This window comes from Myxine glutinosa, chromosome 13, assembly GCF_964187855.1.
Source record: "Myxine glutinosa chromosome 13, kmMyxGlut1.1, whole genome shotgun sequence".
Classification (NCBI taxonomy): Eukaryota; Metazoa; Chordata; class Myxini; order Myxiniformes; family Myxinidae; genus Myxine; species Myxine glutinosa.
This window is the reverse complement of record NC_136273.1, coordinates 98,548,926-98,562,271: the sequence shown is the minus strand read 5'-3', so window position 1 is coordinate 98,562,271 and position 13,346 is coordinate 98,548,926. Positions and strand designations below refer to the sequence as shown.

The window sequence follows — 13,346 nt, the reverse complement described above, 5'->3', positions numbered from 1 at the left end:
AACAGCTGTTTTGAAGACCTGGAGGGAGGAGTGTGATTGAAGTGAGTGTGGGAGTTTGTTCCAGAGGCGGGAGAAAAGAGGAATGAAAGAATGAAGGTGAGCAGAGAGCCGAGATTTCGGCAGTTTAACCATCAGAGGGTGGCTGGAAGATCTTGTGCGACCTGTAGGAATATTTGGGGGACAGAGCACAGAGAGAGCTGGGGGAGCAAGGCCGGAGAGGAGTCGGTAGAAGACAGAAAGACCACCTACCTGCCTGCGGTGAGTGAGTGAAAGGCCCTCAGAGATAGCTTCATCGCGGGAGATTCCAATGATTCTGAAAGCTTTGGATTCAACAGCGTGAAGCCGAGCCAGGTGTGAAGCAGGAGCACCAGCCCATAGGGGAGAACAGTATTCCATTGAGCTGCGGATGAAAGCCTTGTATGTGGTGAGGAGCTCAGGTGTGCCTAGGAAGGGGACTTCGCACGACGGAGGATGCCCAGTCGGCGACTGGCTTTGGAGGCCAGCTTGGAAATGTGGTTTTCCCAAGAAAGATCATGGCAGATGGTGAGACCCAAAAGCTTGAGCGACAGAACTTCTTGGAGAGGATTGTTGAGAAAGTAGATGGGAGGGTTGTCCAGTCGATCTTTTCGGAGAGACATAGTAAGAGTGTGAGATTTGTCAGGATTGAAAGACATGTTCCACTTGTTTGACCAGTCTGTGATTTTGTCCAGGTCTTCAGAGAGTGAGGAGGCTGCAGACTGCCGATCTGAGGGAAGAGGAATGGAGCGGCAGAGAGTGGAGTCATCAGCAAAGAGATACAGAGGATTTTCCAGAGAGTCAGAGAGATCATTGATAAAGACCAGAAAAAGCACAGGGCCAGCACACTGCCTTGGGGAACTCCAGCTGAACGGGAAGGGGAGATGAGAGAAATCCATTCAGGGCCACACGTTCACTACGACCAGAGAGGAAGTCCGCAAGCCATGCATGGAGATTTCCATGGATACCATAGGAGGAGAGTTTGGTGAGCAGAGCTGGGTGCCAGACCGTATCGAAGGCACGTGATATGTCAAGGGAGACAGCTCTGATTTCCTGTTTGGCATTGAGGACCTCCATCCATTGTTGAGACAGCAGAAGCAGCATGTCCAGAGTAGAGTGACCTGGTCTGAAACCAAATTGATGATCAGAGATCAAGCCATTGGAGAAGAGGAAAGATTTCATATCCGAAGCAATGATGGATTCCATGACTTTGCTGATAATTGGGAGCAGGCTGATTGGTCTGTAGTTGCAAGGATCTGTTTTTGCACCTTTTTGTGTAAAGCGGTAATGTTTGCTGATTTCCAGGATGCTGGCAGATGACCTTACGCAAAGGATAGGGTGAAAAGAACAGAGAGAGGGTGAGATAGAGCGGCAGAGCAGGATTTTAGGACCCGTGGGCTGAAGCCATCTGGTCCAGTTGCCGAATCAGAGTCGAGGTTTGACAAAAACTCCTCCACCTTGTCAGGAGAGAAGGTCACAGAGTCCAGGAGCAGTTTGGTTCGACTGGGAAAGGTGGGAACAGAGAGAGATGGGTTTGGGACTAAGGATTTTGAGGCAAACACAGAGTTGAGGCATTCGGCTTTGTCACGTGCGATGTCAACTGTGTGGCCATTTGAGGTAAGGGAGGGGATGGAGGGGGAACAAACACCAGAAACGGATTTGACCAGACGCCACCAGGATTTGGAGGAAGGAGACAGGTTTGAGAGTTCATTCTTGAGTGAGGAGAGATAGTGCTTCCTGGCACTCCTGAGGGTAGACACACACTTGTTCCGAGCTTGGTGGAAGGAACTGAGATTTCCTTCAGTTGGATTAGCCTTCCAAGAGGCAAAGGCAAGTTGTTTCAGGGCAACTGCCTCACCACAAGATTCAGTGTACCATGGACGGGAGGAAGGGTAAGACAACTGAAGGCGAGATGGGATAAATCTGTGCATGAGAGAGATCAGTTTGCTTTGGAAGAATTCCCAGGAAGAATTGATGTCAGAGGCAATGGAGATGGGAGACCAATCCAGACGATTGATGGCTGCTTGAAGATCGTCCCAGTCGGCCTGAGTGAAATGCCAGACTCGTCGACGCTGAGGAGGCTCTCTGAGAATGGCCAGAGAGATGTCCACTTTGACAAGCACATGATCAGAAGAACCGATTGGAGCAGAAGAAGAGCAGCAGACATTAGCAGGGAAGTTAGTCATAACCAAGTCTAGAAGAGAAGATACTCCATTGGCTGAGATCCGGGTCGGGAAATTGACAGATTGTGTCAATCCCAGTGAGTCACAGAAGTCCTTTGCTGAGGTGCCATGACTGGTGAGAGAGGAACCCACACCCAACCAGGTGGCATGATGACAATTGAAGTCACCACATATGAGGAAGAGAGAGTTGGGATGAGTGGATAGAAGTTGGTCCATGTTGTCAGACAGTGAAATGTAGATGGAGTCATCACTGTTTGGGGGACGGTACAGAACACATATGAACAAAAGGTGGGAGCGGAGAGGAAGACGTAGCCAGAGGTACTCCTGGGGGTGAGGAGGAGAGAGGGCAGTGCAAGGAGAGTGAGGAAGAGAGTTTTTGATAAAGATAGCCCACCAGGCCGAGGCTCAGGTCTATCATACCGGAGGAGGGAGTAACCAGGAAGAGATATTAAGGAATCAGAGACATCTTGAAGGAGGAAAGTCTCTGTTAAGCAGATCAAGTCTGGATTGTCAGAAGCAACCTGTATAGAGAGATCAGTCAGGTTTGAGCGAAGGCCCCGGATGTTTGAGGTCCATACCGTTAATGAAGAGAGAGGGGGAGCATCGGGTACAGGACAGGGGAGGGGATGAGTAGGGTAAGATGAAGGATGAGAGGGGGAGGTAGGGAGAGCAGTTGTTAGTGTGTCAGCGATTGCAGAAGAGTTCCAAGAAAGGGAAGGATGAGGAGGATGAAAGGTTTGAAGGTGAAGGGATGAGGCACAGAGAGGGGTTGTTTGAGGGGGGGCAGAGGAAAGAAGAAGGTTGGGGGGGGTGGAGGTATGAGATAGAAGGGAGACGAAGTGGGGAGGAGGCAGCTTTGAGGAGGAGGGGGGAGGAGGGAGAATTGGAGAGGAATGGTATGGGGGGAGATTTGAATGGGAGGGGTTGGGGGGGAGTTTTGAAGGGGAGGAGTGAGGGGGGAGTTTAGGAGGGGAAGGGCAAGGGGGGAGTTCAGGAGTGGAAGGGCAAGGGGGGAGTTCAGGAGTGGAGGGGTAGGGGGGGAGTTTAAGAGTGGCGGGGCAAGGGGGGAGTTTAGGAGTGTAGGTGCAAGGGGAGGGATTTGGATGGGAGGGGCAAGAGGGGAGTTTAGAAAGTGGATGATTAATGAAAGACAAACATTGAAAACAAATTGGGTTTGTTGTGATTTTCAAGTTAGCAATCCGGTTCAGAATGATGGAGGAGGGATGGAATGAATGTGAATTTAGACCATGTAGTGAGGGAGACGTATAAGATATTGAATTCTTTTTTTTGAGGTGGAATTAGTTGGAGAGGAAATTGAGAAAAGCCTTTTAAATAGGAAGAAAAAACAGCGTGTTGTAAAATACCACTGAGTAAAACACTGAAGGGGAAAGGTTATACATATTTAAATAATATTTAAACAGAACCGTGAACAATCTTATGTGCAACAAAAATACCAACGGGGGGAGAGCCGAGAGGGACCACCACGAGTCACGTGAAGGACCACCACGATGTCGCGATTGTTGTGCTGCTCTCCGACCATGATAACTGCAACGTCATTGTTGACTGGCCCTCCCCTTCCCTCCCCCCTCCCCTCCCTTTCCCCCTACCCCCTCCCCTTTTCCCCCTCCCCCCCCTACCCCTTCCCCTCCCCTCCCCCCTCCCCCTCCCCCTCCTCCCTCTCCTCTCCCATCCCTCCCCCTCCCCCCCCCTCTCCTCCCCTCCCCCCTCCTCCCCTCCCCTCCCCCCTCCTCCCCTCCCCCCTCTCCTCCCCTCACTCCCCTCCCCTCCCATCCCTCCCCCCTCCCCCCCCTCTCCTCCCCCTCCTCCCCTCCCTCCTCCTCCTCCCCTCCCCTCCTCCTCCCCTCCCCCTCACGTTTATTACGCTGAATGCCGGGTACTCCCCCCCCCCCTCTTCTCCCCCCCCCCCTCAACTCCCCTCCCCCCCAACTCCCCTCCCCCCCCCCTCTCCTCCCCTCCCCCCCCCAACTCCCCTCCCCCCCCTCTCCTCCCCTCCCCCCTCTGCTCCCCTCCCCCCCTCTGCTCCCCTCCCCCCCCCCGTTCCCCTCCCCTCCTCTTCCCCCTCCCCTCCCCCGCCCGGCAATGCCGGGTACTTCTGCTAGTATTTAATAATATAATTATTTGAACGTGGAAGAGACAGATTTTTTTAGGGTTTGATGAATGGAACAATGAAAAAGTGGGTGTGGCTTGTGAATAAATATTCGTTGGTATGACAGGAAGAGGGAGAAATCAACGGCTGTCTTTTTGGTTTTTAGTGGTGGCCCAGAAGTTCCGTCGCATTTTCCCCATTCACTTCCATGTAAAATTGGGCGTGTTTTAGAACCCCATTTGCTGACAACAAAAAATTGTCAATTTTTTTTTTTTTTTAACCAACTAACAAACATGAAGACAGCAAGCACAGCATTATACTTGCAAATTCCCCCCTCCCCCCAAAAGGATGCCATTGATCCATCAAATTGTCCATTTCATCAAGATCAAAATTAACGATCTTGATCAAACTGGACAGATGGGTATCAGCCCTCGGGTCCTAAAATCCTGCTCTGCCGCTCTATCTCACCCTCTCTCTGTTCTTTTCACCCTCTCTTTTGCTCAAGGTCATCTGCCAGCATCTTGAAATCAGCAAACATTACCGCTTTACACAAAAAAGGTGCAAAAACAGATCCTTGCAACTACAGACCAATCAGCCTGCTCCCAATTATCAGCAAAGTCATGGAATCCATCATTGCTTCAGATATCAAATCCTTCCTCTTCTCCAATGGCTTGATCTCTGATCATCAATTTGGATTCAGACCAGGTCATTCTACTCTGGACATGTTGCTTCTGCTGTCTCAACAATGGATGGAGGTCCTCAATGCCAAACAGGAAATCAGAGCTGTCTCACTTGACATATCACGTGCCTTCGATACGGTCTGGCACCCAGCTCTGCTCACCAAACTCACCTCCTATGGTATTCAGGGAAATCTCCACTCATGGCTTGCGGCTTTCCTCTCTGGTCGTAGGCAACGTGTGGCCCTGAATGGATTTCTCTCATCTTCCCTTTCTGTTCTGGCTGGAGTTCCCCAAGGCAGTGTTCTGGGCCGTGTGCTATTTCTGGTCTTCATCAATGACCTCTCCGACTCTCTGGAAAATCCTCTCTATCTCTTTGCTGATGACTCCACTATCTGCCGCTCCATTCCTCATCCCTCAGATCGGCAGTCTGCAGCCTCCTCACTCTCTGCAGACCTGGACAAAATCACAGACTGGTCAAACAAGTGGAACATGTCTTTCAATCCTGACAAATCTCACACTCTTACAATGTCTCTCCGAAAGGACCGACTGGACAACCCTCCCATCGACTTTCTCAACAATCCTCTCCAAGAAGTTCTGTCGCTCAAGCTTTTGGGTCTCACTATCTGCCATGATCTTTCTTGGGAAAACCACATTTCCAAGCTGGCCTCCAAAGCCAGTCGCCGACTGGGCATCCTCCGTCGTGCGAAGTCCTTCCTTGGCACGACCTGAGCTCCTCACCACATACAAGGCTTTCATCCGCAGCTCAATGGAATACTGTTCCCCCCTCTGTGCTGGTGCTCCTGCCTCACACCTCGCTCGGCTTCACGCTGTTGAGGCCAAAGCTTTCAGAATCATTGGAATCTCCTGCAATGTCGTCAACTCCGAGGGCCTTTCACTCACTCACCGCAGGCAGGTTGGTGGTCTTTCTGTCTTCTACCGACTCCTCTCCGGCCTTGCTCCCCCAGCTCTCTCTGTGCTCTGTCCCCCCAATATTCCTTCAGGTCGCACAAGATCTGCCTGCAACCCTCTTATGGTTAAACTGCCAAAGTCTAGGCTCTCTGCTCAACTTCACTCTTTCATTCCCCTTTTCTCCCGCCTCTGGAACAAACTCCCCACTCCCTTCAATCCCACTCCTCCCTCCAGGTCTTTAAAACAGCTGTTCACCACCATCTCTTATCTTCCCCCATCGAAAACCTTGATCTTTTCTACCCCTGGTAATTCACCCCAGAGTCCTTGCAGGTTTTTTTTTTTGGTTTTTTTTGTATACAAGGTCGAGGCTCGTGAAAGAGCGAACATTAATCACACAGAAAGACAAACCGACACATAAAACATATAACATCGGGAGCGGTAGACAAGATGGGGAGAGAGGGGGAAGGACACAAACACAACATTTGATAGCAGGGACCGAGAGACATGGAGACATCGAGAGATCTGAGAGAGGGCGAGGGCTTGGGGGGGGGGGGCATGGGAAGGGGGCGGTGGGAGAGGTATAAAACATATGGACACTGCCAGGACTTCCAGGAAAGAAGTTGGAATTTCAAACAAGGTGGATCTGGGGTGAATTAGCAGGGGGTAGAAAAGATCAAGGTTTTGGATGGGGGAAGATAAGAGATGGTGGTGAACAGCTGTTTTAAAGACCTGGAGGGAGGAGTGGGATTGAAGGGAGTGAGGGAGTTTGTTCCAGAGGCGGGAGAAAACAGGAATGAAAGAGTGAAGGTGAGCAGAGAGCCGAGATTTCGGCAGTTTAACCATCAGAGGGTTGCTGGCAGATCTTGTGCGACCTGTAGGAATATTTGGGGGACAGAGCACAGAGAGAGCTGGGGGTGAAAGGCCGGAGAGGAGTCGGTAGAAGACAGAAACACCACCTACCTGCCTGCGGTGAGTGAGTGAAAGGCCCTTGGAGTTAGCTTCATCGCGGGAGATTCCAATGATTCTGAACGCTTTGGTTTCAACAGCATGAAGACGAGCTAGGTGTGAGGCAGGAGCACCAGACCAGAGGGGAGAGCAGTATTCCATAGAGCTGCGTATGAGAGCCTTGTATGTGCTGAGGAGCTCAGGTGTGCCGAGGAAGGACTTCGCACGACGGAGGATGCCCAGTCGGCGACTGGCTTTGGAGGCCAGCTTGGAAATGCGGTTTTCCCAAGAAAGATCATGGCAGATAGTGAGACCCAAAAGCTTGAGCGACAGAACTTCTTGGAGAGGATTGTTGAGAAAGTAGATGGGAGGGTTGTCCAGTCGATCTTTTCGGAGAGACATAGTAAGAGTGTGAGATTTGTCAGGATTGAAAGACATGTTCCACTTGTTTGACCAGTCTGTGATTTTGTCCAAGTCTTCGGAGAGTGAGGAGGCTGCAGACTGCCGATCTGAGGGAAGAGGAATGGAGCGGCAGAGAGTGGAGTCATCAGCAAAGAGATAGAGAGGATTTTCAAGAGAGTCAGAGAGATCATTGATGAAGACCAGAAAAAGCACGGGGCCCAGAACACTGCCTTGGGGAACTCCAGCCTGAACAGGAAGAGGAGATGAGAGAAACCCATTCAGGGCCACACGTTGACGACGACTAGAGAGGAAGTCCGCCAGCCATGCGTGGAGATTTCCATGGATACCAAAGGAGGAGAGTTTGGTGAGCAGAGCGGGGTGCCAGACCGTGTCGAAGGCACGTGATATGTCGAGGGAGACAGCTCTAATTTCCTGTTTGGCATTGAGGACCTCCATCCATTGTTGAGACAGCAGAAGCAGCATGTCCAGAGTAGAGTGACCTGGTCTGAAACCAAATTGATGATCAGAGATCAAGCCATTGGGGAAGAGGAAAGATTTCTTATCCGAAGCAATGATGGATTCCATGACTTTGCTGATAATTGGGAGAAGGCTGATTGGTCTGTAGTTGCTAGGATCTGTTTTTGCACCTTTTTTGTGCAAAGCGGTGATGTTGGCTGATTTCCAAGCAGATGGCAGTTGACCTTGAGCAAAAGAGAGGGTGAAGAGAACAGAGAGAGGGTGAGATAGAGCGGCAGAGCAGGATTTTAGGACCCGTGGGCTGATGCCGTCGGGTCCAGTTGCAGAATCAGAGTCGAGGGTTGACAGAAACTTTTCCACCTTGTCAGGAGGAAAGGACACGGAGTCCAGGAGCAGCAGGATACGACTAGGTATGGTGGGTACAGAGAGGGATGGGTTTGGGACACAAGATTTAGAGGCAAACACAGAGTTGAGGCATTCAGCTTTTTCACGTGCGGAGTCAGCTGTGTAGCCGTTTGAGGTAAGGGAGGGGATGGAGGGGGAACAAACACCAGAAACGGATTTGACCAGACGCCACCAGGATTTGGAAGAGGGAGACAGATAAGAGAGTTCGGTCTTGAGAACGGAGAGATATTGTTTCCTGGCTCTCCTGAGGGTGGACACACACTTGTTTCGGGCTTTGTGAAAGGAAATGAGATTTCCTTCCGTTGGATTTGCTTTCCAGGAGACGAAGGCAAGTTGTTTCTGGGCAACAGCCTCACCACAAGATTCCATGTACCATGGACGGGAGGAAGGGTATGACAACTGAAGACGAGATGGGATAAATCTGTGCATGAGAGAGAGCAATTTACTTTGGAAGAATTCCCAGGATGAGTTGATGTCAGAGGTGGTAGAGATGGGAGACCAGTCCAGATGATTGATGGCTGCTTGAAGACCGTGCCAGTTGGCCTGGGTGAAATGCCAGACTCGTCGACGTTGAGCAGGCTCCCTGAGGATGGTCAGAGAGATGTCCACTTTAACAAGGACATGATCAGATGATCCGATTGGAGCAGAAGAAGAGCAGCAGACATTTTCAGGGAAGGTAGTCATAACCAAGTCCAGAAGAGAAGATGTTCCGTTGACTGAGATCCGGGTCGGGAAATTGACAGATTGTGTCAGTCCCAGTGAGTCGCAGAAGTCCTTTGCTGAAGAGCCATGGCTGGTGAGAGAGGTACCCACACCCAGGCAACTGGCATGATGACAGTTGAAATCACCACATATGAGGAAGATAGAGTTGGGATGAGTAGATAGAAGTTGGTCCATATTATCAGACAGCGAGATGTAGATGGAGTCATCACTGTTTGGTGGACGGTACAACACACATATGAACAAGAGGTGGGAGCGAAGGGGAAGCCATAGCCAGAGGTATTCCTGGGGGTGAGGTGGAGAGAGTGCAGTGCAGGGCGAGTGAGGAAGAGAGTTTTTGATAAAGATAGCAACCCCATCTCCAGGACGAGGCTCAGGTCTATCATACCGGAGGAGGGTGTAGCCCGGGAGAGATACTAAGGAATCAGAGACATCATAAAGGAGGAAAGTTTCTGTTAAGCAGATCACATCTGGTTTGACAGAAGCAACCTGTATGGAGAGATCAGTTAAGTTTGAACGAAGGCCCCGGATGTTTGAGGTCCATACCGTTAATGAAGAGGAAGGGGGAGCATCAGATACAGAACAGGGGGGAGGAGGGGTAGGGTAAGATGTGGAAGAGGTGGAAGAGGTAGGGAGAGCTGTTGAAGGTGTGTCAGAGATTTCAGAATAGCTCGGAGAAAGGGAAGGATGGGGCGGACAAAAGGTTTGATGGTGATTGGGTGAGGCACAATGAGGTGTTATTTGAGGAGGGGGAAGAGCAAGGCAGAAGGTTGGGGGAGATGGAGGTGAGAGTTGGAAGAGGGAAGAAGCGGGGAGGACGCTTTGAGGAGGGGGAGTGAGAGGGGGGAAATTGAGAAGCAATGAGGGTGGGGAGATTTGAAGGGGAGGGGCGAGGGGGGAGTTTGGGAGGGAAGGGACAAGGGGAGGGATTTTAAAGGGATGGGATATGGGGGAGATTTGGAGGGGAGGGGTGAGGGAGGAGTCTAGGAGGGGAGGGGCGAGGGGGCGTCTTGGCGGGGAGGGGTGAGGGGGGAGTTTAGGAGGGAGGGGGCAAGGGGGGAGATTTGAAAGGGATGGGTGATGGGGAAGATTTGGAGGGGAGGGGTGATGGGGAAGATTTGGAGGGGAGGGGTGAGATTGGATTTTAGAAAGTGTACGATTTATGGGAAACGAACATTTATTGCAAAATGGGTTTCTTGTGACCTTCGAGTTAAAAATACGTTTAAGGACGCTGGATGGAGGATGGAGTGCAGGAGAGTTTAGGGAATGTAGAAAAAAGGCACTATAGGAGATGGATATTTTTTTTGGGATGAATTGATTTGGTGAGCAAGTCGAAAGCAGCCTTTTAAAGAAGAAGAAGAAAAAGGTGTTATAATATATGACGGAATACATAACTTGAGGGGAAAGTGTAAACATTGAAGGTTAATAACAGTGAAAACTATCTGGGGAAATGGGGGAGAAACACGTGGTCGAAGAACGAACGAACGAATAAGAATGAATAATCGAATGAGAACAGAGAAGGAAATGTTTTTTTGTTTTTTTTTTTGAGTTGAGATTTACACAAGGAAGTAGGCTATGGGGTGAAAAGACTGGGAATACAGAGAACGAAAGTTATTGGATCACAAACGACGGACCGCTGAGAGAAAAACAAAGCCTCAAGGTTGTACAGTGTACACTGTACAAGGCCTCAAGACACGACACGAATTAACACGATTTTCAATACAGGTATGAAAGATTTGCACCGAAAAATCTTCGTCGGGACACAATATACGTTCAACACCATAAATAAATACAGTTTTAACGAAAATACAAATGGGAACAATCACTTAACTTCGATTTCAAAACGTTCGCGACGCGGCAAAGGCCTTGCTCGCGACGCGGCAAACAGACGATCAATTTATGAAAGATAAACACCGAGAAACAACCAAAGTTGCACACAATAACTTCACACACCGAAAGATAAATACAGTTTCGACAAAATACAATTGTGAACAGACTTAACTTCGAAAAACGTGGAGACCGTGTGGAGCTTCGAAAATCCCTGCCACCGTCTCCGAGATCTCGCGAGATCCAAGTGTTCATATGTTTTATTCCTCTCCCACCTCCCCCCAAGTCCTCCCGATGTCCCTGCTCTCAAATGTTGTGTTTGTGTCCTTCCCCCTCTCTCCCCATCTTGTCTGCCGCTCCCCTTGTTTTTTGTGTTTTGTGTGTCGGTTTGTCTTTTTGTGTGATTAATGTTAGCTCTTTCACGAGCCTCGATCTTGTATACAACAAAAAAAAAAAAAAAAAAAAGCTCGGGTTAATAGGATGAAAATTGATGATTTTTCAGATGCAAATTGATGATTTTAGAACTTTGACCTTGATTTGACCTTTGACCTTTTGACCTTAAAATAGTTGGTTTCACAATTCAATCAGGCATTTTGCAAATGCTGTTAAATTTTCAAGTCAATTGGATAAAAATTGATGATTTTTCAGAGGAAAATTGATGATTTTGGAAGCTTGACCTTGAGTTGACCTTTGCCCTTTTGACCTCAAATAGTTGGTTTCCCTATTTAGTGACAACATACAAACGCTGTTCAATTTTCAAGTCAATCGGATGAAAAATGGCGATTTTGGAAATTTGACCCCCAGATGACCTTTGAACTCAAAATCAATGGGCTTCTCAATTGTGACGACCTCGACAACTTGGTGAAGTTTCATGTCGATTGGTTTATAATTGTGACCTGGAGGCGAGTGACAAACAATAAATATGTCATGCACAGCACGATACTTGCAAAATCCCGAGAATAAGTTGTTGGCCTATGTTGACCTAAAATGCTTGGTGGTTGAATTCAGTGACGTGGTTTGCAAATACTCTTAAAATTTCAAGTTAATCAGATGAAAATTGTGGATTTTAGAAATTCGACAAAGTTGGTGACCTCTGGCCTCTGTCGATGTATTGACCTTTTGAGCCCAAAAACAATATGCCTCCTGCTTATGACCAACGCTGGTGAAGTTTCGTGAAGATCGGTTGAAAATTGTGACCCGTTGGCGACTAAAATGCAGACAAACAGACAGACAAACAGACAGACAAACAAAAAGAACAACAAACGCAACCGACCAATACACTTGAAAAATCTTCGATTTTGCAAGTAACAAACAGAGTGAAAACTGAGTACTCCCTTTCTCCCACAGTACATCATCGCCTGGAGATGTAATATGGTGTGAAGCTGTGCATCAAGTCGCTTAAGAGGGATGTAAAAATAAATAATTAACAAACTTACATTTTCCTCGAAGGATTGTCAAATTGGGATGGATTTTCTTTTCGGAGTTGAGAACCAGTTCCTGCAAAAACAGAACCACAAAAAAAAATTATTAACACGGTCGTAATCAGTCAATTAGCACGTGCTATACTTCACAATGTTGATAAATACAAATGTGAAAAACCAAGTACATTTAATAACATGCCTGCACAGGAAAACTATGGTTTTACGCATGGGTTACGTTCCGAGAACCCCCCGCAGGAACCGAAACCAAGGGCCCACATTAATAAAAATGGGGATAGGTTCAAGGCTCCATCCTCTCACCTACAAGCTCACGCATCATGTGCTGCAGCAGTTCATGGGAGTCAACCTCGCACGTGGCGTAAAACCAGATCATTCACTTCCCCTTGTTTTTTGTACATTTTTTTATTTGGTAAATACTGGGCTCGTTAACACCACTGTCTGTTTCGTGACACCGCACTTTCGCCTCAACCAAGCCTATCCAAAACCGGCACTTTGTGTGTCAAATACATCACTTTCCTCGATGTTTTCGGACTTGGTTCACCATGAGCAAAGGTTTTTTCTTGGGAGGCCTGGTTAATAAATAGCCCCAAGTCGGATGACGGTCATCTTTTGAGGTTGTAGTTCAGACCACTGCTCATTTGGGAGTTCAGACCCTCAGGAGCCCCACTGATCCCCTCATAAGAAATTGAAAGATCTAAGTACGGGCGATCCTGCGGACCATCGAGTAGAAGGGCTATATCGGGTTTCAGAATGATTGGTTGGTAAATAAGGGACGAGTCGGGATCCGAAGTTTCAAGGGGGTAACCCATCCCCTGAGAGCCAACATAATCCAAAATCGAAAATCAAAGCCTGGGCAATTAATTGTGTGAGCTACTGTCTTGTATTCACGTGTCAAGTTTCAGAAAAACCAGCCTCGTGATAACCGAGGAGTAGCAAAAACAGCGAAAAAGTTAACGAACGGACAGACAGACATCCAGAAATCACGACGCATTTTATAAGTTCACCTCTTCGTGAATCGAGATGAGATGACCTAAAGATCAATAAGGGCATTAATAACCGAAAATAATGGAATTTATTACGATTCCACAAAGTGCAGTGTCGATGTGGAGATAGGTACAGTGCAGCACTGTACACACTGTGCCTCAGTACCACCCTCACCACAGCAGTGCCGCTGAGCGCACACACAACACCACAGGGGAAGGAAAATACCAACTGGAGGAGGACGAATACCGACCTG

At 48.6% G+C, this 13,346-nt stretch overlaps 1 protein-coding gene and 1 long non-coding RNA gene across 3 annotated transcripts in view; one reads left to right on the top strand and one right to left on the bottom strand.

Moving 5' to 3' along the window:
• LOC144888724 (uncharacterized) overlaps nt 1-13,346 on the top strand; it is a 338,047-nt gene that overhangs the window by 145,468 nt on the left and 179,233 nt on the right. The window lies entirely within an intron of this gene.
• Nucleotides 1-13,346, bottom strand: part of LOC137439141 (uncharacterized) — a 108,448-nt gene that overhangs the window by 60,605 nt on the left and 34,497 nt on the right. For both annotated transcript variants that reach the window (XM_078767807.1, XM_078767808.1), the window contains exon 5: nt 12,107-12,167. In XM_078767807.1, coding sequence (XP_078623933.1) covers nt 12,107-12,167 — 61 coding nt within the window. The remainder of the gene's footprint in view (nt 1-12,106; nt 12,168-13,346) is intronic.